At 31.8% G+C, this 27,146-nt stretch overlaps 1 protein-coding gene across 1 annotated transcript; it reads right to left on the reverse strand.

Annotated features, from left to right (window-relative positions):
• Positions 1–1,382: 1,382 nt before the first annotated feature.
• PDE5A_2 (cGMP-specific 3',5'-cyclic phosphodiesterase) lies at positions 1,383–26,920 on the reverse strand. The gene is made up of 6 exons (XM_035733587.2): positions 25,444–26,920; positions 23,871–24,068; positions 21,842–22,108; positions 20,842–20,916; positions 15,360–15,443; positions 1,383–1,491 (listed from the first exon to the last, which is right to left on the reverse strand). Exons 1-6 carry the CDS (start codon positions 25,555–25,557, stop codon positions 1,402–1,404), a joined length of 828 nt encoding a protein of 275 aa, XP_035588919.2. The 5' UTR covers positions 25,558–26,920; the 3' UTR covers positions 1,383–1,401.
• Positions 26,921–27,146: the final 226 nt, after the last annotated feature.

Below are 27,146 nucleotides of genomic sequence, written 5' to 3' on the forward strand. Positions count from 1 at the left end.
TAAGAATTAAAAACAAAGATGAAACAGTTGTCTAGTATACGCTGAATCTCACTGATTCACTCACTAAATGTAGCTAGTTGATAATACTTAAATATCGTTGATTTAAGCCACAAAGTATTCATTAAATTTGAATATTTTACCGTAATCAGTATCAAATGATTCAACAATATCAGATTGGATTGGATACCACCTCAATTGTCTCGACATTTAATGTTCTCCAAAAGGTTTGAAGACAGTTGATTTGAACAACGATGGTGCTATACTTAGGAGTCTCATACCATGACGAGACAGCTGTTTAATGTAGCTTATATTTCAATGGTTGTTTGATATTCTTAATGACATTTAATAATCTCCGTAATCTTTGTATACTGACATTTTGAGATTTAATAAATAAAGACTATTTTAAGATTTGCGTTTTGTTTTCCAAATTCTAATTACAAAACTTAATATGAATATGTTGGTTTTATAATAATTATTATTATTATCAGCTTTATTCAATATTATATTTTTGGTACAATATAGAATTCTCAGCGTAAAGTATTTCAACAAGTTTCCGTTTCTTTCTTCTTGGTCGGTCCTGGCGATAAATATTGACTGATCGCCAGTTAGTTGTTAGCAGTTCACTAAATGAACATCTGAATAATGTGCATTCTTTTCACTGTATATTGCCAGCAACCACATTGTCTCTTATTGAGTTTTTTGCAACTTTGACAACGAAAGGTTGTACACTTTTCAGAAACGCAGCAGAATAGGTTATGCGATTAATAAACATAATGATATATTAAAACAAACAAAAATAGATAACGTGCTGAAATATCTAGATGGCAGGAGCAGGTAGCCCAGATGCTCAAGCAGGCGAAACATGAATTGCAGGTCTTACAATCAAATTACAGTCTTGATAGAAACGTATGATACGAGGTGATTTATCATAAATATTTACATAAATAAAATTTTCTTTTAAATATCATTTGGTTTATATTAATTTGTTACTCATTCTTGTCAAACATAAAACTAACATTTGGTGATTACAGACAGTCGACAGATCTTGGACGTTAAATTTCATTTTGTTTAACCTCCATCAGCAAATCATACCTGTGATAATCAGGGAAATGGTACACCTTGGTTTGTTCCACAGAGCAGTAACTAACTTTACAGTCTAAAGCTTTATTGTAATAAACGAAGAGTTGGTGAGGATAACCAATTTATTATCTAACACAAAATTACAGAGTTCTTTGTTAAAATATGAAAACCATACATTAAATACTTCATTTGTAAATCTCCCATCAATCGTCCTTTACATCCTTCATGATTCTTCTACTTCTCAATTCTTTTCTGCTTGCTTCAGTTCAATCTTCTCAACTTCCTTTTGATAGGCCTTCCGCTTGTGATTGGTGTTACCTACTACTTATATCTGTCAATATAAGTATCATGCACCAGATTACCATTGAAATTAATACTCTCCTGTTTTACCATAATAATTTTATCTTTCATCTTAAAAACAAAAAAAACATCACTGAAAATGATACATTTAATCATAATTATTCAAAATAAAGGTTATCAATTCTTTTATTTGTTTATCTATTATCATCATAATCATATTTCGTTGAATTGAAGGCGATAAAAAAGATTAAGATGCCATTTTCTTTTCATTTCAATTTTATTTCCTTTTTGTTTTGTTTTGCACTTGGTTCCATTTATTTATTTTTCCTTCTTTTTCTTTCCACTCCCTTCGCTTGAAATCAACTCTTCATTTGTTTCTGCTTAATTTTGTAGAGGTGGGAGAGAATGGTTAGGGAAGAAATTGATTGTAACTTATTTAGTTCAAAACATTTTCTTCTCATATTCATTTTTTTAATTGTTCGAAGTGAATCACATTAATCTTATTAACATAATAATCATATGAAATAAAGTAGAAAATGTTCAATGTTTCGCATTTTTACTTCATTTGGTACGGAACTTTTAGTTTGTTTATATATCTTTTTAAGAAGAATCTCAAGATAATAATAATAGCCACTGTGGGGTTATTGCCGATCCCAAGCCCGGATAAAGGAGGAGGGTTGGGTATGGGGATAGCGACCCGATCCCGTGTTGATGATATCGTAAGCAATGACTTAATCTATTGGAGTATGAATGACGTATGAACTTGATTTTTTTTACGGTCATCTATGACATGTAATCACGTCTAGAAGAGTGATGATATGGTTTAGTCATCTAGTTATATCTGTTGATGGTGAATGCTTAATTTCATTGAAATCATGAACCAATCATGATTCAAAACCTGGAAGCACTGGACTGCCATCCTGTCCAAGTATGGGGCTTTTCAGAAGTGAAAATCGAAGGTCCAGCACGCGGCAATCAAAGCTAAGACCTTCGATCTCAAGGGAGAATTTATAACCTCTAGACCTCTGAGTCGGCATCCAGCAGTGTAAATGTATAACTTAAATCAGTCCACGGCATTATGCATTCATGTTTGATTGTCTCAAGTGACGTAATGGAGATATGAAATTTTTGTTCATTGTTCTTGCTGAGAGCATTAATCAAGGTTTCCTTCATGCTGATATTTTCCTTTACACTTGTTGTGTTTTGAGAAACTAATCAATGTCATATGCTACATTCATTGATCGGAATTCCGACTATAATTTTCTTTATCTCGCGTCTGCTATTTCCTTTATAGTCTGGGCTCCTAGACTTGACCAAGTGCATTTCTTACCCGCACAGTTAACCATGAACCGACGCAAGCTGAGCTCCTATCGTCCACCATTTGTAAGCTTTTCTCTATCCGCCCAGAGTTCAAAGAAGAATCAACAGACAGCTTCTACTACTTTATATACAAATATACTGGATCACATTACAACACAAAATGAAAATTCACAATTTTACATAGACAAGCTAAATGTGGTTCTGCATAGGGCAACCTGTAAATAACTGATTTGCAACAACAGTAATAATAAGGAACGTAATTGCAGTTAATGAGTTGAACTCACGCTCATGATAAACGGAATATATAAACATAGTAATAGTAATTCTATATTAAGAATATAAATAATGGTGACAATAATTCGTAAAACGATTCCAACGGTTCTAACTTTTATAATAATTGTTCCTTTATAAAAGCACTACCGCTGATTGCTTTAGTTAGTTTAAATAAAATCTATCCAGACCAACAGACGACAAAACAGTTTAACGTATATATGACAACAAACCTATCGTGACAATTTTTAATGTTGGTGTTTTACCCTATCTATTTTCGCTTTCTTCTCTCTATTTGTAGATGACCGTAAGTACCCTGTAGGGACTATCAAATTACTTTTTGATTGGCGATGCAACATGACGGTCTAGTCCCACAATAGGAAGAAATGACCATCCAGTGCTTTCAGGTTTACCACGGTGGTCTAGCTTCAATTGACTTATGATCTCAACTATTGAAATTACTGTAATATCCACAAAACCCCTTCTGATATCAATCAACATATGCTCACTAGTGACTGGCTTCAAGATATATATCCTGGAGTTCTAGAGAGAAGCAGTGATCAGTGGAGTTCAACCAGGTCTGTTGTGAGATAGTAATTCACTGATGACGATGGTGGATATATCGCTCAATATCGTGAATTGGTTGAAGCTAGACATTAACACCGTTGGACGCCAGCCGGCTCAGTGGTCTGGTGGTTAAGTGCTCGCACGCGAGACTGATAGGTCCTGGTTTCGAATCTCGCGGAATGGGATCGTGGATGTTCACTGCTGAGGAGTCCAACAATAGGGAGAAACGGCCATCCAATGCTTCCAGGTTTCTAATGGTGGTCTAACATCAATCGGTTCATGATCTCAACTATTAAAATAATGTAATTACAAGTTAGGTAAAATGCCTTGTGGATAACTAAATAATGTATGCGATGATATGAATTCAGTAAGGAATGGTAAAGTAGGATTTATGCTAATCAAATTCAAAAGGACCTTACGTTAATAAAGAATTAGGTAGAAGAAAATGGTTTAAAATTCAACTTATCTATATGTTACTTTGTGAACACCCAACTACATATCTACCTATTTTCCCCTTATCATTTCTATTTATCTATTACTTTTATATTTTTGTTTATTTATGTCGTTTATACAATTAATTAAGTTAATTACTAAAATTTTCTTCAGATCATTGTCTTCTCTTCGTTCCTGTATATATTTTAATTTTAGAATCTCTACATTGCAACCAATCACTCATTGTGTGATAACTGATAATTCCAGAAAACTACACTGCTCTAATATAAACGTATTCATTTAAACTCAAGATTAACAAACACAAAAAGTAACTGTTGAGTACACTAGGACAATTGTAATCCAGTATCTAGACTACTTTCCGTTCAGAGGCACCAAAAACCTGAAACCTTACTATAATACCAAGATGTTACCGGGGTTACAAATAAGCTCGGCACAAAGATATCGGATATTGGATATCAGTAAACAAATGACCATTACTCTATGATGACAATGTCTAGTTTAGTCGTGACAGAAGTGATAATTATTTTTACAAGGTAGATGCAATGAAAGACTAAAATTCCGATAATTTGTAATATTATATAAATGATCTCCCCAGAGATTACTTGAATTTTAGTAGTTAATACAAGTTTGAATATCAGACATTACGGAAGTATAAAGGTATGATAATATCATACTTGTCTAAGGTTGGTATTTGTGGTGTGCATTTTATTTTTATTTGTGTAAATATTGCTAGATTTGGGCACATTTAAAATTCTTAGTTTGATTAAGTTATTTGCCTGATAAATTAAGGAATTTTCATTGTGAGTTAAACTGTGACCATTGTGCATTACAGAACAAGATGTGATTAAAAATACTTTTCCAATTAGATCATTATAGAAAGCTGCATATTTTATGACGGTTGAGTTCTAAATAGTTCACAAGTACGTCTCTGATTATGACAATAAATGTAAAGAGTTCGCGTACTTTACATCTCATGAATTCCTGGTTAACCCCTTGTCATCTAACAAAGAACTTGGACCCACTAGATCCTACCGACTACTTCAAACTATCTTACTCCTCATTGGCTATACTTAACACATATATACGTGATCTAAACAAACGGTATAGATTTTACACTTGTTACTTATCAAGAAAATAAGCAATACTTCTAAGTAAATTTGGATAGCACTATTAAATTGTTACTCTTTTTAGATCTTGAAACTTAACTTACTCTTTATACTTTTAAAACGCCAAATAGCATCGATTTATCGTAAATTAATTAAATTCTTTTTCAAGTATCAAACTGAATATTCTATTATCACTCTTTTTAGTTTATTCATTAATACTTAATAAAAGCGCTTCAAAAATTAACAATTCCAGAGACCTGTATATTTTACTAAAACAACTGTATTGAGATCCTTCATCTAGAGAAGATATGTATAAAAAATGGTAATTAAAGTGGACTTAGACCAATTAAAATCTTGAATTATATCTGCAATAAATCAATTAATTCATCACAATGTATTGATTACCTTTCACATGACTATAAACTAGTTTATAGATCTAAGGAACGATGTTAAAATATTGACGAAATAGTATCTTTTCATTACAGCATGGTTCCTTAATCTATTCATTCTTATTCAACTTTCCCATCGATGATATTCTGGAAACAGCTTTGATTGGAGTAGATAGTGGTGATATGAAAGACTTTTCGATCAAAAATATTCAAATCATACTGTCTTGCTTTGCAATGATACAGTCTATGCAATCTATACTTAATCAGTCGGTAATCTGTATCCGTTTGTGTAGCATGTACTTTACACTGAAGGACAAAGTATTTCTACACGTTTGAGTGAAGCCTGTGACTGCACTCATACTTGGGGGTGAGCCGTAAGGAGTAGTCGAGAAGTTTGTACATCTAGACATCTGTGTCAGTGCTTAATGTAGCGTGAGTGATCAGATCAGTCTACATATGGTAGATGTCAGAATAGCTTATGACAACCTTAGCCATCTTCAGCGCTATCATCTAGCCGCAAAAGACCGAATTTAAAAAGTATCAATCAAAGGAGTCTTGTTCTGTTTGGGAAACCTGGTCTCTTCGAGTTGAGAATGTTTAATGACTCTGTGTTTGGACATCGTTGTAATCAAAGAATTGTTAAAATTCAGTGGCAACAATATGTTAGTGATGCTGAGACTCTGCAATCTGTGTTCCAGGACAGCGGATATGATTCATTTGTTATCATCATCTTGGAACACTGCCTCTGGTGCTTAGACATCTACCACAAATCTCATCCGAGCAACTTCCACATCTTGCTTTATTTCCTGACATTGGAAATAGCTGGAAAAAGAAAAGATGTGGTCAGTTTATAATACGGGAGAACACTGCACAGAACTGGCATCTAATGGTACATCACGACTTGCTGGTTGTGGTCTTAGAGATGAGCACCCCATTGGCTTGAGACTTTATCAGACATGGCTCAGAATAGAAGCAGATGACAATCCTGCTATACTTTTCTCTCCTTTCTCCTAATAGTGAGAGAATGAGGAAGGTTTTATTCTTCCTAATCAAAGTATTTCAGATACAGATAAGAGAGAATAATATATTTAGATCCATTAGAAATATTGAAATTACTCGATTAAATTAATAATATTTATTTGCATTACAGATCTATCAATGTAGAACTGTTAGGACCTATGGAAATGTGTCTGTTTTTGCTTTGGAAACTCTAGAAAATCCATATGAGGTAAACTCAGGACCATCAGGTATATCAACACTAACGATATTGTCCAATCGCTTATTCAACGGGCAATAATTTTACCCAACCGATTTCTATCTAGTTTTGAAATGTATTCATCAAGATTCTAGTGTTACACTATTCTAAAATAACTCAAAAACCTGTAAGACCATTTAAGTGAATAGAGCTCGATTATCATTAATGACTGAATTTGATGTAGATGCTGTGCTCTTAAGAACCGATATAGACTATGAATGTGAACAGATACTCATAAATTAAATTAAGTAATATTCCTGATATAATATTGTTTGACGCAAATGGAAAATGTACACCAGTGGATTCTGACTGGAATGCTTTATGATCACCTCCCCACTGGCTGGTTCATCACTCTTGAAGTCAGTATAGTACTTTGTTGGAGTTATACACTATGGAGGAACTCTTAATGTTTGTTCGTATAACTTTAATTTTCAAAATTTCACTCAACTAGTTTCCTGCTAGGGTTTGAGAGGAAATCTCAGTACTGGTATGAGTAATAGAGAAAAAACTCCAAGGACGATAAATTTCACACAAATTCCTATTAAGTGATCTATTTACCAATAACTATGGATAACTCGTAAACGCCGACAGCTGAATTCTCTTAGGGATATTCTTCTCAAAAACTGCCTTAATAAGAGCATTACTCTCTCACTGAAAGCACTTCAAGGATATTTCTGAAGACAAAAGAACAACTGTTCTTTACTGGCTGTATTTCATTAAAGTGAAATTAAGAGCTCTAGACACTCATGCATAAAATAAGTCAATCCTTCATGAATGTTATAGAAATTTGGGATTTGTTCCTCTTACATCATATTGAAATGGTCAACTGAAATTTGTGCAAATTGAAATATACTACTTAAGTAAACACTTTCATTATAAGAAAATGTTCTTATACACGAGAAAGGGCTAAGAAATTATTGATAAATTTGGGGTAGACAATTTGAAAGAACAAAAGTATGATTACGTTACATTAATGAGGTTTTTAGTAATTACAGATTTCCTCTAGGAATGTCAACCTCCCTCATATTTATTATAGTTGGTCGAAATATCTCAGTTTGTGATGCAGACAGAATTTTACTGGTCAATGAAATAAAAATTTCCACTGACATAGTTTAGGGAGTTCATAATAACTTCATCTGGCCGACAATATGGCAGAATTATATTCTTTATAAGTTATGGATATTCAGTATAAAGAATGTTCACATTCCCAAGTAGATTGGATCATAATCATTGTACGTATTGTGTTTAAAATTCCGTTGTTTTTCCCTATGTACTATATCTTCCAGCATTTCATTTCAACACAGACAATTGATTGCATTTCACATACGATAATAGTAAAACTCAGAAACCATGATCAAACTAGTAGGTATAGAAATGAGATCAGGTCGAATTTAGTTAAACATAAAATCAGATGAATCAATGATGATGTAATAGTTGTTATTATATATTGGAATGAGTAAATCTACTCCTTTATTTCAGGGATAATGTTTTAGTCGCTATTTTTGTCTATCTTATGCATTACAAAAATAGATTTACTCAATACGTTCAAAATCGGTACATGAGATTCTTTAAGTCCAGTGTTCGATCATTTACTGTGGTATCTACTTGAATGTATGCATGAAAACTTTACTACTGTTTCACAAAAGATCCACATGGAATGGTAAAAATAGTTGGAACAAAGAACGTGTTATTCTAAGGAAATATATACGTTAAACAGAGATGGATCGTGACTAGCACTGGAATCCAAGATGTGCGTTTCGACCCATTTGGAACTCGTCGCTGTATGCATTTGGATCCTAGGGTTGATATTCACCCCAGGACTCCAAGCCAGTACCGTTCGCTTCAAACTCGATCGCGTTACCCATTTAGCTACTGAGCCCAGATAGCCACTGGCTTGATCTTTCTATTAACTTAAAGGTATATTTAACTAAATAGTCCCAAATAGGGAGAAAGGCGCGCCCTGCATTACAATGCTAACCACCACCCATCTTTGCTTAAAATGCTAGCAACTTAATAATAACATTGAGGCAGTCCTCACAAGATTCACATATACCAAAAGACACTGATCAATGGGAAGCTCTAAACAACCAATATATATAAATTAAAAAGTATATCCATTATGATTCTTTGTTTTTTGAACTGCAAGACAAAATATTTACCACATTGAAAATATATTGATAATGGACTACCAAATGTAAAAAAAACGGATCACTTTCGAATACTGAATAGCGCAATATAGTAAAATATATGGCTTTCTGGTAAAAATTTCTTTTTCATTATCAAATATCAAGATAAACTAGGCAATTCAGTCTAACAAAATTAACAAATCAATATTGCAAACTATAACTAACAACTGATAATCGTTAATTAAATAAGTAAATCCTGTAACCTATTTAATAATAGCTGAATGCTTTAAGTGACCGCGCGTAAACATTCATACAAACCAAAATATATTCAACTGATAAAGTCCAAATGAAACGAAACACGTTTAAGATACCATTGTTTATCACTAGTATAAATGATAAACTACTATTTCTTCTCATAGTTCATACAGATTTGTGCCTGGCAGTGGAATTCTGGTTACGTTATTCATCCTATTTCGAACTCGTCAGTTAGAGATAACTGCATTCCAGTGATTTTCCCACAGTTATATATATATATATATATATATAATTAAAATTTAATTATCTAAATATGGATATTTAGTCAATAATCTCAGGTTTTGAAAAAGTAACCATTTCAATTCATCAGTCAATCATTTACTGTATTCATGTTATCTAGAAAACAAATTCACTATAAATATGCAACAGATACATTTTATAAACTGTGACTAAATATACAAAATGTCTATGATATTCACATGATAATAACTGAAGTAATCCTTATTTCACGCAAATTTAATATTTTACACCTACATACAATCATTCATACAATACAATAACAATGAAAATACAAGGATAACCACCCATTTTTTAAAATGTTCAAAAAAGTGTAATATTCAACATTTTTCTATTCATTTATTAAGTGAGTGTTGCACATAACAGTAAGATTTTCACTTCACTAGTCACTGTGTCTCACTAGAACTCTCAGAAATCATCTTGAAGTCAATCACTAGTGAGCACATGATGATTATGATCAGAATGGGGTATGTGGAGATTTCAATAGTTGGATTCATGAGTCAATATAAACTAGATCACTATTCATGACCTGGAAGAATTTGACGGCCGTTTTATCTTAGTATCGGACTCCTGAACAGTACGCAACCATTCATGGGTCGATTGGAGTTAGACATCAACACCATCGGATGCCGACTCATTAGTCTAGAGGTTAAGCATTTACGCGCAAGAACGAAAATCCCGGGTCCAATTGATCGCAGAAATTTGGATTCTCATTTAAGTTGTGGCGGATGTGATGCTTGTATGGACTAATGACTTCCTTGGACTTGTTGACTGCCTGATTTCGAATTTTAAATACAATACGTTCGTTCGCGTTTATCTAGTACTTCTTGGTTAAATTGCGTTATTTCTGGAATTCTCAGTTTGTATTAGAATTCAAATATTTCAAACTATCACACTAACTTATACAGGAAATTATCACTCTGGATATTTTTGTGTACATGATACTAATTATTGATCTATACATATACCCTAATTTCGTGTAGAGATCTACATCAAATCTACTATTTAATCAATAACTATTTTAAATAGTTGAGATCATGAGTCAATTGAAGCTAGACAACCGTGAAAAACTCGAAAGCACTGGTTCCATCCTATTGTGGGACTCCTCAGTAGTGCGCACGAACGATCCCGCCTCGCGAGATTCGAACCCAGGACCTTCAGTCTCGAGTGCGAACGATTACCCTCTAGTGATAAGCAGTGACTAGTGGAATTAAACCAGGTCTATTGTGAGATAGTAACTCACTGATGACAATGGTGGATATGTTGCTCGATTTTGTGGATTTGTTAAAGTCAGACATTAACACCGTTGGATGCCGGTCGCATCAGTGGTCCGGTTTTCCGTGGTTGTCTTGCTTCAATCGACTTATAATCCCAACTATTAAAGTATAAATAAAGCAGGAACAAGGTTTGCAGAATCACATGAATTCCTTATATTTCAAGTTTTCGCATCAGATACAGTGTAAAATCAGATAAGTAATATTGTTTCAAAGTTTTACATATCGTAATCAATGCAATCTAATTTTTATAACAAAGCTACTGATGTAAATTTAGGCCATTTTCAGCTTACAAGTAGCCTTGAAACTAAAAATTTCTTTACGTTAACAAATAGAATAATGTTATGGTTTTAGTAATTTTTACATCAATGAAATCCTCCGATTAATCCATTCACAAATACATTTAACTTGTGAATGTTGTATATGTTTGTTCAACGTTTTCTATTTCGAAGAGTATAATATTTTCTTTTAGAATTTAGGCATGAAGTATGTTAGTAAATTGTTATATGTCTATTTAATTTCGTAACAACTACTAGGTCACTTTCAATATGAAATATTTAAATGTATATCACATTTTCTAGAATTTATGACCACTAGAGTAAGGAAACTACAAGATATGAAAAAAGAAACTAGTTAGCCAGTTTTTAAGGTGAAGGACAAAAAAGATTTAACAAATTTGTCGTTAATATCTACTGCTTGTCAGTTCATAGAAATTGTTTTATTTCGACTAAAATAATTCATCAAATGAAAAAAAAATTCTGAATAAATCAGTTACCTGATAACTTATCGATTTACCTGTCAGTGAGTTAATTGCAATTATCAACGATAAACATTAAAAATAACACATAGGCCATTTTAAGTAATTGCTAACATTTAAATAGTGAAATATGTTATTAGCTACATATAATTGTTAAGTTCTTCTAGGATTAGATCACAAAGCGTCGTTGATAGTAGTTCCGTTTTATGCCTATGGAAGTTGAACTTCCTAGGCTGAGGATATTCAGCGACTTTCAATTTGATTATCGTTGTCGACAAAAATGTGCTGATATCCGGAGGCAACACGATGTTAGTAATGCCGAGGTTTGAATATGTATATTCGGGAGTATTGGCGATAACTGAATTTGTGTCACCACCTTGAAACATTGGTTCAGTGGTTTGGAGGCATTTTACTGATGTCATATCAGCGTCTTCCGTATCAAGTATTTAATGATGATACTAGGACAGCGTACAGAAGAAGAGGTTGTCATTTTATGACATGGTGATGTGATATGGAAAAAAGCTATATATAACTAGTGTCTGTCAACTTATTATGAATCGCTGATTGTGGTCCTGGAGGTGGTGCCACCCAATGGTTTCGAACGTTATCAGAAATATCTCGAAATAGAGGACAGTTTGAACCCTGCTGTAGCCTAATTTAAATTCTCCACAAAAGTGAGGAGGACACCGTCGAGTAAACCAGCTCTTTCTTAGTTGTATTTCCAACTGAATTATATTTCATGTTCTTGTTTACTCATTTTTTGGATAGTCTCTTTCTCTCCTTTATTTTCTCATAATATCTCTTTATTTAGTGTGGTGCATACTACTTTTGGTCACAAGTTGTACAAGTTTTTATGTATGCTAAGTATAAAACTATCAAAACACATTAAGAATAAACTCTTACACCAAGGTACAGTTTAAATCTCCAGCACTGAATATGTAAGAAATACACATTAACATCAGAAGTTATTTTAGCTGATGAATAGTATCAGTGGGAACCAAACATGTGAATCTGTTGTTGTAATAAAAAAAGAAGTTATATTTTTCAATCCTGTCTCATTAAAAAGATACACACATTAAATGTTTACATTTGTATAGACGTCCATCACTAAAAATTAGTTATATATACCATAGGTAAACGGGAAAATAATCACAGCCTTTAATAACAAATAATGCAAGAAGAAAATAGTACTTACACTAACGAAAAATAAATAAATAAACAAACAGTTTAAACAATCATAATGAGGAATGAAAAGAAGACAAATTTGAAAACTGTATGGTGAAGGATAAAATTAACTAAGATGAGGACAATAACAATAACAACAACCAAAAAGAATTGTTCCTTCATGGCACAAACAAACAAATACATTAATTTTACATAATTCATTTCAGTAGAGAGCAAAAATACTAGACCGAATACCTTGTAAACATACTAAAATAATACTGGTATTCATAATACATTATTATGATGTAAAAAGAATACAGTGCTGACTGTGCAGTAAAACAATACATAATCACGCAATTTAGACTGAATGTAAAGGTCGTAGAGTTAATGCTATTCTTTGTATTTCATTTAAACTAAGAACAACATTTTGTTCAACAACACAAAAACGAAAAAAATAAAATGAATAAATAAATAATTAAATAAGAAAAGAATGCTGTTTCAACAAACGGTACGCACACACACACACATGCATGTATACATTCAGAGATTTGTCGTCATGGCAAAAACAGATAGATAGATTAGGTTGTAAAACAGAAACACAAGGTCTAACAACAAAAGGCATAATTAAAGGTGAGAAATCAATAAACTATCTGAATTACGTCATAGAATATCAATAAAAATAAAGAAAAAAAATGAGAAAATAAAACGTAATTGGAAAGTGAAGTGATCATTAATTACATTTGCTGTACAGACAAGCTATACATTGAGAGATCTCGCTCTCTCTCACAGACATACAAATATACCCTCACCCCTTCCCTCTCTACAAATATGTACTATTAGTAAAAGAAATACATATTTAATCTATTCAGTGGTGACAGTGCATTCTATTATCCACTAATAACTTTCTTATATTATTCTCCGTGTTTATGAATAACACAAAAGACAGATGTGAAAATAAAAGCGGATAAACATCAACGCACATGCACGCGCACATTTATAAACACACACAAACACACCTGAAAGACAGTATACTGGAATAAGTCGATTCATGTGAATCGGTAAAACAAAATGTGTGTAGTATATATGAATATGTATGCAAGTGTATGTATCAATGCATTATTTGGATTCAACAGATGATTGACATTGTATCGGTGGTTCCTGACCCCCAACTGTAGTCATTGATGATACAGAAGCTCTACGAATATTTGATGATGTAAATGGTTTACTTTTTGCAATACGTTCAGCTGAATCTGGATTCAATGTACCTAATGATGTAATAATACCAGATGTGGATGTGTTTACATTTTCTAGGTGTGTTGATTCTTCCGTTGTTGTTGTTGTGATCGATTTTCCCGTAGTTCCAACTAATGTTCCTGGTGTAGTCTCTGATTCATCATTTAATCCATATAATGAATGATCAACTTCACCATTTTCAGATAGAATAAGCCAACATGTACGATTACGTTTACAGCCTTTTAGTAATGGTTCGAAATTTGGAGAAACTTGTACAATAGCCTGTTTTTCCAAAAAAAAATTTTGGACATAATTTTGATTTGAAAAAACGAGCAAAACAAATAAACAACATTACTGTTGTACGTTGTATGGAATTGAACACTTTTATTATAATATAGCTTAATAAATAAGGTTGTAATATCATATAATCAATCCCTTTATTTATTATGAAACTGGTATAGATTAGAAGTGAAAATCAGAATACAATGGTATATGATATTATTTTATTCAATATTATTTAGATATTTTCAGTTTACAATAATAAAAAAACATAAACAGTACTCAGTAGATTGGAAAAAATGTAGAGATGACCAAAATAACGTTTGTCATCAGATTATGAAGTTATAGACTGTGAGACTAAGATGTATAAGACAGATCATAGACTGTCTGGTCGGAATCAATGACATTGTTATGAAAAATGATTGGATATTTCCAATAACATTCTTTGGAACCGATCACAATGGTATGGATGATAATTACCCTTGAGTCTTGAATCTTAAAGTTGTCTCATTTCTTTTTTTATATCATACTTTCTATGTCTATCAGTGATACTACTATTAATCTTACTATTCAGGGATTTGTTTTTACAATTTTATGTTTCAATGCTGATAAAGTGTGACAACTTAACCTGATGACATTAACACCGTCGGATGCCGGCTCAGCGGTCTGGAAGTTAAGCGTTCGCGTACGAAGCCGACAGGTTCTGGGTTCGAGTCTCGCGGGACAGGATCGTGCGTGTGCACTTCTGAAGAGTCCCGTACCAGGGCAAAACGGCCGTCCAGTGCTTTCAGGTTTTCTATGCTGATCTAGCTTTATTGACTCATGAACTGAACTAAAAAATTACTAAAATCTCCACGAAACCGCCTTCTGATGAATATTTGTTCAAAGTTCTATGTTGCTTAAAATTGACTGATTAGACAATATTGTGGTTCTCAAGGCAATATTACCTAGACATTGACTTATTTCGACAATACATTTTAGACTTATCACAATCTTAATTACATTCAAACGGTTAACTCGACTGGTTTTAATTCATGATAAATATAATCAAATAATTATAGACTAAATCAGTTTATTAAAATTTTTCGAACGAACGTTCACTTCAGATCATGTTTATACAAGGATTAAGTCAAATTATAATTATATCAAAATGATTAATGGAAACATAAAATTAATGATGGAATGTAACTATATAAGAAATACTTTTTAATAAACAAAAAAGTCAAACATTTACCTCGTAAATCGGCATACAAATTGAGTCGATGAAGCTGACTTGTAGTTTTGGAAGTTCATTACTACGTTCACGATCCATTAATGCCTTGATATTAAAGTAGAAGGTGAAAGAGTACACTAACAGTATCACAAAAAAACTTAATAATCATACTATTTCGGAAAATTAAACATTATTTAGAATGAGGGAATTGAGGCTACCGATAGAATTCAGGAGGTGCGTTTCCTCCTATTTACGACTCATTAGCTAGATGTATCTGCAATTCAAAGTTGATGTTCACAATAGGACTCGAACGAAGTAACTTTCATACCAAACGCTAAAAGCTTTATTCACTGAACTATTAATTCTGGACGGCCATTGACTTGACCAACCAATAGGACGTTTTTATATCATAAAAATAATTTAGGATTGTTTTAACAGATACTAATGTTGTTTTCTATCTATCAATGTGACTGTTAATTTATCTGATCTATTTTAAATTTATCTAAATTTTTGTTGAATGTCACAACGTAAATTTCTCACAAGTTTGTCTGTGCTTTTACCTTCACGTTTGGTTATTTGACAGCTTATGTTTCTGAGTATATAATAAAGACAAACTTGTTTAATATAAACAAACTGAAATTGAAGATAGTTTTTGTCACTGAATAACATAAACAAGAATAACACAACAAAATAAAGAAGGATTGGACAGCTGGTTCGTTGTAGCACGTAACTTTTCACCAGTTTACTAGAAGGAAAGAACGGAAACAGAAAGAGGTTAGTATGGAAATACAGGGACACTGAGACGATTGACTGATATTTGCAAATGGAACAGTTTGAGATACTTGACTGACATTTTGCAAATCAGGTATTCACTGTGTGGTTCTCAGATTTTACAAGATGTTCTGTAATTTTGTGTTCAAATACATTTGGTTGTCCCCACTAGTTTTTGCGTTCACTACACTAGTATACAAAACAAAGCATGTGATTTCTTAAAGTTATCGTTTTCTTTTAACATTCAGTCTCTCTCATGAAAGTCTATCTCTGATAAGCTAACTCATAATTAATTGTTTTTATTTACTAAGATGGTATTTTCTTGAAGACTTTTTTCGAATTGGATAGGTTTTTCAAAACGGAATGACATCGGTTAGAGGACTAGTAAAGGCTAAAATTCACTGAACAACTCAATTTACAAGTGGCATTACATATCCCAAAAGGAGTGAAGATAACCGGAATCAGTGCATTAGAATACAACTTATTCTCATAGTGGATTTCATTGAGTTTTCAACATTCTAATGTAAAATCGTTAGGATGTATTGATGAAGCGTATCAGACTAAAATGAACCAATTATTTTTCTCCTTGGATTTTTGTGGTCTGTCTCCTAACTTTAAGCAATCTTCAGTGAAAATCAATCTATCAATGAGCGAATGTAGAAAAACAACCTTCAAAAGAAAAAAACCACCATTCAATCTATTTAGACACTTAACGAAGTTAACTGATTCCTTATAGTAAATTTTTTATAAAGTATTTGGTTGAATTTACAGACTGAAATAATACGTAAACGGGATATAAATGGTAATTAACAAAACAAATCAAATTTATGGTAAATAGTACGCAACATTGGATTGAAGCCAAATCTTCGAAAAAAAAGCTTAAAACTGTTATTAATTACCAATAAACAACAAGTTTCCAAATAATCCAATTCAAGGGAACAAGAGTATCCGTAATTATATATATAAGAAATTATTTGTACAGGAACAAAATAAGGCAAAATAAGTTAGTGACGTGATCCATTGAATAAACCACGCATTATTAACTAGTAACAAGGCGTAAATAAGCTGATGAAATTGATTAAACATTACCTACAAATAACAATGGTGAAGTAACCATAACCACGGTAACTATAATAATAATAGTGATAATAATAAGTCAATGTAATACGAAAAATACATGGAAACGTGCATCATTATTACTGTTAAGAGTTTTTAACGTATTGAAAAATTATAAATAACCAAAAAATATAACTGAATTGAATAATAAACATGATTATGTAATTCAATGAGAAATAAGAATACTTGCAAAGAGTATGAATACAAAAAAACGAACAAAATGTTGAAAATAAAGTATGGTTGGATTAGGAAGGATGAAATAGTTATTCAGTGCTCATTGATCTTATACGGTACCCCTTAACTGATATCATTTGGAGGTGAAAACTTCGAATTATTTAGACTTGATTTATGTATACAAAGAACTAAATCAAAGATGTAATTATTCGTTTATTAGTGACCAGCTTCAAAATAGGTTCACAAGCTTCTATTGATTGACAAATTCCTGTCATTTCGAGTATAAGATAATTGTCATTGGTCGACTGTCGAAGATATCACGAAGTAACTGTGTTAAGTTTTTCGCTATCCGATCTAGATACCCTTATTTCGGACACTTAATCTCACTTGATCAGTCTCCAAAATCATAGTTTGTGATGAAAATTTGCTAAAAATCTAGCCTAGTTTCAACTAACGTTAACTAATTCATTAAGGAGTAAAATACAAATATTTTAGCGTATATAATTTGAGTGGTCGTCAAGCCATCACCACTATCTATACAAAATGTAACAACTAATCATTATTTTGTCAATTTACTACTCAAATGATATACTTGGATCTAGTCAACAAAACATATAACTACCATTTGATACAGTTTGAAATCTTCTTTATGTACTTGCAAATGACACTTTCTAAATTCCATAATAATAATAATAAATAATCTATTTTGCATTATTCTAGTAAGAAAGTTAATTTTTTAAATGATGTATTACAATGAAACATTACCAAACCAATAACGAAATATCAATCATAACTGTAAATGAAAATACTACTTTTTATAACAAAAACTAACAAAAAAAAAAACAAAGTTAGTTCTATAACAGTAGAACAATTCACTAGAATTGTTTTAAAAAAAGAAAAAAAAATCATATTTTCCACTAAACAACATAATCCCAGCTAAAATTCTTTCACAAAACATGGTACAATAAATCGTTGAATTTGATCAATTACAAGTTTTATCACATTTACCGATCAGTGAATCTTTCTAGTAAATAAATGTTCCCTCCTTTTTTCTCTCATGTATTTAACTAAAACACATGTGACAATTCAATATCTGATAAGTCTCTATAAATAATATTTATTGTTGTTGTGAATAACGAGCTATCTTTGTTCTTTTGTGCACAAAATCAAAATGAAACTACATGTGATTACTATTTATTAGAATCAATAATACTTATGCGGTGTATGCTACTAATGTTGACAGATATAAGTAGTATGTGGCACCGATCGGAAGTGCCTGGGAGCAGAGGATCCCAATGAAGATAACAGGAAGGAAATTCGAGAGAAATCGAAATAACAACAGAATTAGAGGAATAATGGAATATGTAAAGAACAACTGAAGATAGATGTGCGAATGATGTGTTTGATGTATGATTTTTATCCACTGTGTAATTTTGCGTTAAACAATAAAAGGGTTATCCCCACCAAGACTTTATTCACTTCATGTCGTCATAAAAATAATTTATTTACAAGGTACAGATTCGTGTACTTGGTTTCAAGCTAAATTAAACTTGTAAGAATTAGTGATATTATTTTATTGCCTAAACTAAAGTAGGTGGGGTAAAGTTTGAAAATGGATATTGGTGACCAAAATGTGAACAGTTTAATCAGTTGGCTACCGCTCCACTCGGCATTTTCCACAAGCATAAATGATATATGATTCCTAAAGAAGATCACCTAAAAATGACAAACTATTTGTTACACCAAGAATTAATTCTTATTTGGTTGTTACAAATCACACAGAAAGAAAACGATTGCAGCATTAGTAAACAGAAGTTTTACTATACCAGTTAATTCCACACACACTGAAGGTATTATTTACATACAAATTGTTGACGAAAGATTTCGTGTTTACTTTTTACATAGCCAGTGAAAACATTTTCCGTGAAATTTAATGGACAAGATGTTGACGATTACTATCGAAAAAAATCTCAAAAAATAACATTTAAGCATAATTTTTTAAAGAGAGCAAGAAGAAAGGTTGGTGGAGTGTTGTTATCTTAAAGTGATGTAGCTCAAATTTAAATATTAATGATACCAATATCGTAACCATACAGACGTTTAGTGTATTAGAATATTAGAATGTCGAGATTGATAAACTTTATAGTTTAAGTCACCGTCTGAGTTTATTTAGACAACCATTAAAAATCAGGGAAATATCAGAAATATAATTTTCCCACTCATTGGGATATAGCAAAATTACATTTATCATTAACTTTCTACCCAATGTTCAATTTATATGAAATTGTAAAAATTGTTGAATTTCATCAAAATCATGAATTGCTTAGTGTTTCTTGACAGACAGTTCCCATTTAAACATTAAAAATTAAAAACACGAAGTTCAGAGAAGGGATCTCTTTTCAACGAATTTATTATCAAGCTGTACAATCGTGATCAAAGCAGTTAGAAGTTCTATACTTGAACACCTAATCGACTGTAAACATTCTACGGATCCACAGTTTGATTTTAAGGTTGTTTATATGATTCGTTTAACTCCTAAAAATAGCCGAACCTTTTACCATCCATGAGCTCAAATCAGAAATATGCGCACAAAAGAAGTACGTCTTACCGTTAGCGTTACCTTGACCTTAATTAATATTATTATTATTTGATCATTATTATCACTGCATTCCCCTTTACTTAAGTCTTATATTCTCATTATTTTAATCATAAATACTCATCATATCACCTTATTTATTTTTATACCTCTATGACCTTTAATTATTGTGACAAAAACTTTTAATCATTTTAATCACCTTATTACATCCACTAAATCTATTGTTATTATTCGTATTACGTACGTATTATAATCTTCCTATTACATTATCTTGGTTATTTGTGCTCACATTTCTTCACGAAATTAGTACTTTAACAAAAAATTCTCATATCTATATACGATTGTACAGCTTGATAATAAATTCGTTGAAAAGAGATCCCTTCCCTGAACTTCTTGTTTGTAATTTTTAATGATCAGTATTAGACAACCATTAAAAACCTGAAAACACTAGAAGGCCGTTTAGTCTTAGTATGGAACTACTAAGAAGTGTGCATTCATGACCGTGCACACGAAAAACGAACCAAATGATTTTCATTCTTAACCTCTAGATGACTGAGACGGCATCCAAAGGTATGAATATATAAATTCAAACAATCCACGATATTGTGCGGCCATTGACCGGATTAAAATTCCTCTTGAAAGTCATTAGAAAATATTAATATTTGGATAGAAAAGTAAAAGATCTCATTGTCATTCTTTTCAGAAATCATATCACTAAATTATGACTAGTAGACAATTAACTTAAATTTTTTGTCCGGAACAATATTGATAAAAGCGGAGAGTAAGTGAAGAGAAAAACGTTTTTTCATGAAGTACAAAAAGAAACAAACGAAAAATACAACCTACAGCTGGTGTTACGTTCAGTCGTTCTTTTTCCAAATCACCTTGTTCAAAAAATTCATTGGCAACCATTTCAGCTGTCTGTTTATTAATCAAAATGAAAACAATAGAAAACATCATAGGAATAATATTAAGAGGAAAAAAATACGATATATAAGACGGTTAAATGTAGAATAGAAAATGAAAGTTTATATGTAAAGTTGATTACTAGTTGGACCATAGTTAGAAGAGTATATTTGGAAGACTCAGTGAATTGATATTTGTTAGGAGATTCAAATTAATATGAACTTTAGATGTGGGACTACGTGCTAATTCCCTCCACTATCTAGAATGAAACTAAACGTGAAATGTTATGTCAAGCTATCTAATCCAAAGATCATATCGATAAATTGATAGATAAAATATGAATAGAACTATAACAGTGAATATTGCATAGTGACCAACTTGCATATATGTATATATATGTTTTAAATTTCTCGGTAAAAATTACGATCCTACGTACAGTTGTACTCATAATCATTTCTAATGAATCAGGATCAATTGATGAAGAGATTCAACTTCGAATTGCCACATAGTGTCATCCTATTCTACTGTCAACATAGTTGGTTTTATTCATTAGAGCGTCGCAGTGGAAAATAAGGCAGTACACATCGAAAGGAATTAATGATGAGCAAGCAAATGCTTAGCTAAAAGCGCGGCTGAATAGCTATTTCTAACCTAATTTTATGAAAAGTATGTAAAAAGAGAACAGGTACATAATTTCTAAACTAGTAATGTGTTTAGGAATTTCGAAGTAAACATTAGTACATTTAGAAGGAATTTACAAATTAAAATTAGGTGAAACTAGATTATATTCATCGTAATCACACGGATCAGTAATCGGATATTAAAATGACGAAGACAGTAAGAGCTATCTAGCTATTATAACAGTAAACATTTTCAAAATTAATTGATTACTTCAACACGACAAGAATTAAAAGTATACACACACAATATATACACTTACCAATTTTTGTACTGGCCATGGTTTTGTTATGGCTGAAACATCACAAGCTGTCATAAACATACAACCAAGTAATAAACGTTGTTCGCGATCATTTCGCCATAAATTTGTAGAATGATCATTAATTTCTTTCAAATTATGCAAAGTTTGTTGAAATTTCGGTAGTCTAGCAAAATATCTTGATAGATCCGTAGCCAATATAGCTTCTCTAATTAATTTCACAACAGTATCATATTCTGATCTGTTTAGATTGCATAAAAAGTTATTACCCTAGTAAAAAATCATGCAACAGGATTGTAATTACTGCAAATTTGTAAAACTATTTTCATTATGAATAGAACAATAGTCACTTTGGTATCTACTTCATAATAGAGTATTTGGATATAGATATTGCATTACATAACTATATCATTACCTATTTTAGAAAGACGAAAGTCGGTTAATTATAAACAACATAAAATATGATCCAAATGGATCTATATCTGTGGTCATTTCCGAGTCATTTCTTCGGTCACCTAATAGGACCAAACAAACGGTCTACACATGTCAATATACACGGTTCACGTAAACAACAGATAAATTTACGAAATCAAGTCATGTACTTAAATAGGCACATCTAGGGTCATTTAAACTTACTCTATAAATAACTGTCAAATTAGACAGTTGCTGAACATCTATAACACAACTTCTAGCTTTTTTAGTCAGTGGACGTTCAGAATATCACCAAATAATCTTGCCAAATTTACTTAGAACTTTATTCGTAACATTAAAGTTGCCTACTTGATGGTTACATCATATACACACAATAAGTCAAAAGCATTTATGATCGAATTACAATCAAAAGACCACAATTCACAGCTATAAAAATACATAATGAAATAACTGAATGGTAGATAGAAACAAAACCATATGTTTTTCGAAAGGTTTGTTTCATTATTTAACCAACTGGCTTTGAATCAAATAATGGTCTGTCTTCACCTGTAATAGTCAAGTTATATATAACAATTTTATCGCCACATCTTATTGACAAATTGTCTATCATCACTAACTTCTATCGACGTCTACCACTGTTATTGATACGTTTACAGAGTTTAAGTCAATCTACATTCGATAGGGATTTAAACCATAATTTGGTTAAGCTCGTAACAGGATATTTATTTAATCTTTTCTTAATATTTTGTTGATAGTTATTAGCGGTCAGAATAAAAAATCACTATTTGATTTAATAAGTGACTAGCAGTTTCTTGTCTTAAATAAATGTAATGATCAATTCGAATTGTGACTATATTTAAGCAACTTACAGCTTTCCCTACAACTTACCCACTTATAACATTCCAACGTATGTAACGGTAACAGTGTGTACTCATTCTTTTATAATGGTACTCACTAGGAAACCGAGTATAAAAATGATTAATCTTATTGATTTGTATGTTTAAACAGTGCTAACAGAATAGCGTTATCATGTACATAGCCCACTAATAAGTAAATAGATTATTCTTTTTCGCCAACAACAAATTTACACACACAAAGGACTTTTAATGTGTCCTGCCAGTGACAGCTAGCAAGAATATGACTTAAGTTAGAAAAAAATCTTTTGTTAAGAGCACTTAAATAAAACTTTGACTATCATGGAGATAATTTTCATAATCGACAGATGGGAAGCGATCGGATGAAATCCACGCGGTTTTACAGTATGGATCAGCCATAACCTTTAAAGCCAACCATTTCATAAGTGAAACATTAATCAACGGTATTGCATGATCGCTGACTTCTACCACGAATCGATGACAGGTTCGAACCATTGAATCGTTGGTCATAAAGGTATATTCCTCGCTACAAGCTTTGCATTTGCGAAGTTCTCCCTTGTGTGCAGTCGTCGGCAGATATTACTGACAAATATCATTATTACGGTTGTACAGTACTCGTTGATCTCCAGTAATATATCGGCTAATATCAATTTATAATGGGAAAGCATTTCCAGAAACATAATATCATAAAAATTAACATGAACTGGAAAAATTAATCGACTAACCTTTATGGTTAGTATCATCATGAACTGATTGAAATGGTGATGTTCAAGAACCGATGTAGAATATAGTTTAGCTAATGGAGACATTGTTTTAATTTGAAACTGATTATCTGTGCCACGATGATCGATATCATGAGATAGACAAGCAGTTAACAACGCTAAACACTCAAGATCTGTAAATACTGACTGAAAATCACCTTTCTGAAAGGAAAAAAAGAGATAAGACAGTTCGATGCAGAGAAGGAAGGAGGTAGAAAACAGAGGAGAAACAAATGAGATGAAACAATGATTGACAATAATACCAAATAAAAATAATAATTAGTATTGGTAGTAGTAATAATAGTAGTAGTAGTAGTCTCGTAATTCATTAAATAAAATAAATTATACACGTATATATACGTCATATTTTATGCATGAAATGAGCCTTTCTCCCTTCTTTCCGTTTTGAGAAAAATAATTCAAACAGAAATTATGTTTTGACGCTAGAACAGTCAGTCAATCACGCAAACTATATATATATATATATATATATATATAAGGAAAGAAAAACAAACTTAACAACAAATATTTCTAGACATTGATCAGATTTTCTTCCTTTTTTATTCAAAACCTTTCATTCAACAATAATTGGTATTAATTATATATATATATATATATATATATATATATATATATATATATATGAAAGTAGCGAGGAGAAGTTGAAGTTAACATTGCATGGTTGATTAATGATTTAGACGTTGCTAATCGATTCCCTTATTATTCTTTTTCATTCTCTCATCTTTATGAAGATTGTCTTTAAATATAGACAGTGCGCGACTGATTTTATTTTGAAGTACCATTGAACAATGCTTCAGGCTAATTGGAATCAATAACACATTTGTGATAGCAGAATGTTTCAGACATATACACTTTACTTCTCCATCCCTTTTTTCACAGTAAAACATCAGAATACCGTTCAGTAAACTGTAAAATAATTCAAAAGTTAATCAGTATTAATAAGGAAATACCACTCAATTCATACAAACTAAATTTATGTATCACTTAAGACTTACTATTATCTATGGATATGGTAGGTGTTAGGTGACATAACTAAGGAGATTTCATTGTGATTCTGAGAAAAATCTTTCAGTGCCTACTTCATATAAGAAGCAGTGGCTCAATTAATTTAGTCTAAAATTAATTTTGATTTATTTTGTTTACAATTTATCTTAAATTATAACACGAAACAGGCTACAGCTTTTACTCACAAAAAATAGAAACTTAGATCAGCAGTGCAATCGAAAAAAGAAAAAAAACTCCTGTAAATGCACATAATACATAGGTAAGTTAAAAAATGATCTATTTAATCTAGACGCAATTACAAAAAGGAAAGTGTTATATGATGCGGTGAACAATTGAAAAAAAGCATTCAATAATGTTGACATTTTAATGACTTAAACTTAAATCTAAATTAAGTATAAGAAAAAACTGATCAAAGACAAAATAAGAAATGAGAAATTTCAGTCACAAACTTCAAAAAAATTATATTGGTCAAGAAAAAGATAACGGTATTGAAAACCTTTTAATCCCTTACAAAATATTGACGAAGATTTACATAGAATGGATGGAATATGGCTGACAGTGGAATCTGTTCTATTTGAGGCTCGTCAGATGAGTATACTTGCATCCCTATGTTGATGTCCACCATACGACTTGAACCCAATACCTTTCGTTTTCAACCCCATCAGTATGAACAACCATTGCAAAATCAAACTTGTTGACGGAGATATTCAAGAACATATTTCACTTTGAGGAGTAGTTCATATACTTTTGAAGACTTTCACAGAACCAGCTAGGTGACAAATATACATGACTGTAAAAAAACCAATAGTACATATCAATAAAAGTTTTACTTAGTTCCCTTTTATAAGCAGGGATTAGCCGCTTGAATACAAAGTTGTCATTCATATCTTCATCATAGATTGAAACATTAGAAAAAACTGAATTTTCACGAATGATCATAGTATCTGACTTCCTGCCCTCTATACTGAGATGCAAATGATATTTATAGTCAATTTAGTTAAGCAATCCATCTACGCATCGTCAGCAGGTGAATTTAATATTTTTTTCATAAAGATTCATCTTGACAATAATATACATAAATTCTATGAGCAAAACATTAAAATCCAGTATACCAATGTCACGAAAAATGTTTAAGTGAATATCTATGCTAATTAGCGTTTAAAGAATTTAATGAGTAAATTTTATCTACTAGCCAACAATGCAAAATAAGCACATGTAGTGAAAATTTCATGAGATCATATACAGTCACAAATTGGCTAATGATATAAGTATTTATATGTTTGTGTGTCACGTAACTTAATTATTTTGTGACTCGGTGTAAGCTCATGCAATGATTCATATAGATTGATCGATTCCACAATCCATTCAATACCAACCTATATTCGTACATCTCATTTTGTTGGTCTGATATACAAGTGTTTTAAATATATGTATCCTTAACACTTTCATGCTTGAATATTCTTGATATTACCGCTCTTAAAAACGTCTCAAGTCGAACGAATAGATTAGGATTTAAATGGGATCAATATTTTATCGGAGACACGGAATTCAATACATCTATCGAATCCGAAGAAAATGATCCAGCCTATCTTTAGTGCCCCGAGATCTGACTGCAGATAAGTCCTATGTATGATTGTTATTGCAAGATTGCTGTCAAAATATACATCCTGGCTACCTTCGTATTTAATTATCGACTTATATCGCATTAGTGAATATCGGAATTAAATAAGTCATATACGAGAATGGATTTCGAGTACGTGTATTTTATACAGTCACTAATCCAGACAAACGACCGAAGAAACGAAGCAAAGAAAGCGAAGAGAAAGGAGCGAAGTGAAATTGTAGTGAAGGAGAACACAAGTGGGAACAATCGAATGTATCTGAATACAAAATTACCGAGTCTCTTAATAAAATCTGAGAACCATACAGTAAATACTTCACTTGCAAAGTATCAGTTAATTGCCTCAGACTTCATTGCTCCTTCGTTTCCACACCAATCATTCTATGTTCTCGTTCTCTTTCCCTCGATCTTCTTAACATTCTGCCACCAAACATTTCACTTTCGAATGGTGATATATACTAATTATATCTGTCGACATTAATAGCACACACCACAAAACGAAGCACAAGTGGGGAAGGCTTGTGGGCCAACTCAGATTGATCAAGCATGAATCGATATTTACAGTGAGACAAAAATAAGTTACAGACGTGATG

Source organism: Schistosoma haematobium, chromosome ZW, assembly GCF_000699445.3.
Source record: "Schistosoma haematobium chromosome ZW, whole genome shotgun sequence".
Classification (NCBI taxonomy): domain Eukaryota; kingdom Metazoa; phylum Platyhelminthes; class Trematoda; order Strigeidida; family Schistosomatidae; genus Schistosoma; species Schistosoma haematobium.